We start from the raw sequence: 1427 nt of genomic DNA, 5'->3' as shown, positions 1-1427 counted from the left end.
AACGCCTCCATGTCGCGCCTCTACGGCCTCTACGACGAGTGCAAGAAGTACGGCAGTGTTCGCTCGTGGAAGCTGCTGGTGTCGACCTTCCAATGCCTCCCGCTGGCCGCGGTGATCGACGAAAGGGTACCTACCGCCTTTAGTCGTCCAGAGCGATCTTCTTAAGGTCGTGCCAATCGACTGGTGATGGTTGACCACCCGCAGACGTTCTGTGTGCATCATGGAATGTCGCCTAAGCTGCACACGCTCAACGACATGGACGCGCTGGCCAGGTTCGTCAGAACGGGGCTGATGGCTGGCTCGATGGTGATGACTCTACTGACGCGTCTCGCAACCAGAAATGAGTTGGCTGAGGATGAGGCACCGCTGTGCGACCTCCTGTTCTCGGAGCCCCAAGACAGCCCCTGCTGGGTGCCAAACGAAGACCTGTTCGGCTATCTATGGGGACCAGGTCCGAAAGCAGCCATTGGCCTTGGTGTTTATCATGACCTCGAGTGTGCTACATGCTCACATCGCACATTTGATCCGGCACATGCCAGACGTCACCGAGTGGTGGAACAGTAACAACGGGCTCGAGTTCCTTGTGAGGAGCGGAGGCTACATCGCGGAGGTGCGTCACACAGTTTCTGCGTGCGCACTTTGTTGATGCTGGCGACATGCAGATGCAATGTATGTTGACCGACAGGTGGCGTGTGTGCCCAAGGGCTATGAGAAAAAGCACGGCGGCCGGGTGATCTCGCTTTGCAGCGCGCCTGACTGGTGTGGGACGCTGCAGAATCCGGGAGCCGTGCTGTTGATCCGAACATCGCGGTGCAGAGTTGTAACCGCCCAAAGAGGTACGAATAAATTCCAGGAAAAGAAAATCTGTGAGCCTCAAGCCAACAGAAGATGAAGAGGAAGCGAGAAGAAGGGGACGATCAGGTGGCTGAAGTTGAAGATGGAAGCCCACCATCACTCCTGTTATCCATGCCCGATCTTGTGCACTACGAACTAATGGCGTACGCCAGCTTTTCTCCTGGCAGTCTTCTTGCCCCCCCAAGACCCAATCCCTGGTCCATGTCTCGTAGTGAGCACAACTGCAGACACAAAAATGGGTGGACAAAATGTGGACAAGGCACTAGAGCGTGCGGGACACGTTCTTTTTATTGTGGTGTGGGCAGTGTGTCTAGTGGTGAGGGTGTGAGGGGAGGAAGGAGCTGCTGCCTCCGTTGCCGCTTGGGGCGAGGAGCGTGCGCAGAGTAGAAAAGCAGGCGCTTGCGAGTTGAACCGGAGCGATAGCGGGGGATGAAGAGGGGAGGGAGAGGGTCAGGGAGGTAGTGGAAGCTGAGAGACATACGGGCGAACAGAGGAGAGTAAAGAGCGTAGATAGGATGTGCTGGAGAGGCGGTCAGCCGGTAGGTGATTGGGTTATCGCAGTCGTCAGAGAA

At 56.6% G+C, this 1427-nt stretch overlaps 2 protein-coding genes across 2 annotated transcripts in view; both read left to right on the top strand.

Moving 5' to 3' along the window:
- Positions 1 to 9: 9 nt before the first annotated feature.
- On the top strand, positions 10 to 756 carry ACA1_251170 (serine/threonineprotein phosphatase; the record flags this gene model as incomplete). The annotated part of the gene is made up of 5 exons (XM_004367455.1): positions 10 to 126; positions 205 to 272; positions 339 to 451; positions 540 to 610; positions 748 to 756. 5 exons carry the CDS (start codon positions 10 to 12, stop codon positions 754 to 756), a joined length of 378 nt encoding a protein of 125 aa, XP_004367512.1.
- Positions 757 to 1370: 614 nt separating this feature from the next.
- The window catches only part of ACA1_251060 (CCAATbox-binding transcription factor, putative), a gene marked incomplete at both ends in the record, with an annotated part of 1940 nt that continues 1883 nt past the window's right edge, over positions 1371 to 1427 (top strand). Inside the window, one exon of the mRNA XM_004367454.1 lies at positions 1371 to 1394. Within this exon, the coding sequence (XP_004367511.1) occupies positions 1371 to 1394 (24 nt within the window). The remainder of the gene's footprint in view (positions 1395 to 1427) is intronic.

The sequence above is a fragment of the Acanthamoeba castellanii genome (genome assembly GCF_000313135.1).
Source record: "Acanthamoeba castellanii str. Neff unplaced genomic scaffold scf7180000084768, whole genome shotgun sequence".
NCBI lineage: Eukaryota > Discosea > Longamoebia > Acanthamoebidae > Acanthamoeba > Acanthamoeba castellanii.
The sequence above is the reverse complement of the archived record's forward strand: the minus strand, read 5'-3'. Positions and strand labels throughout refer to the sequence as shown.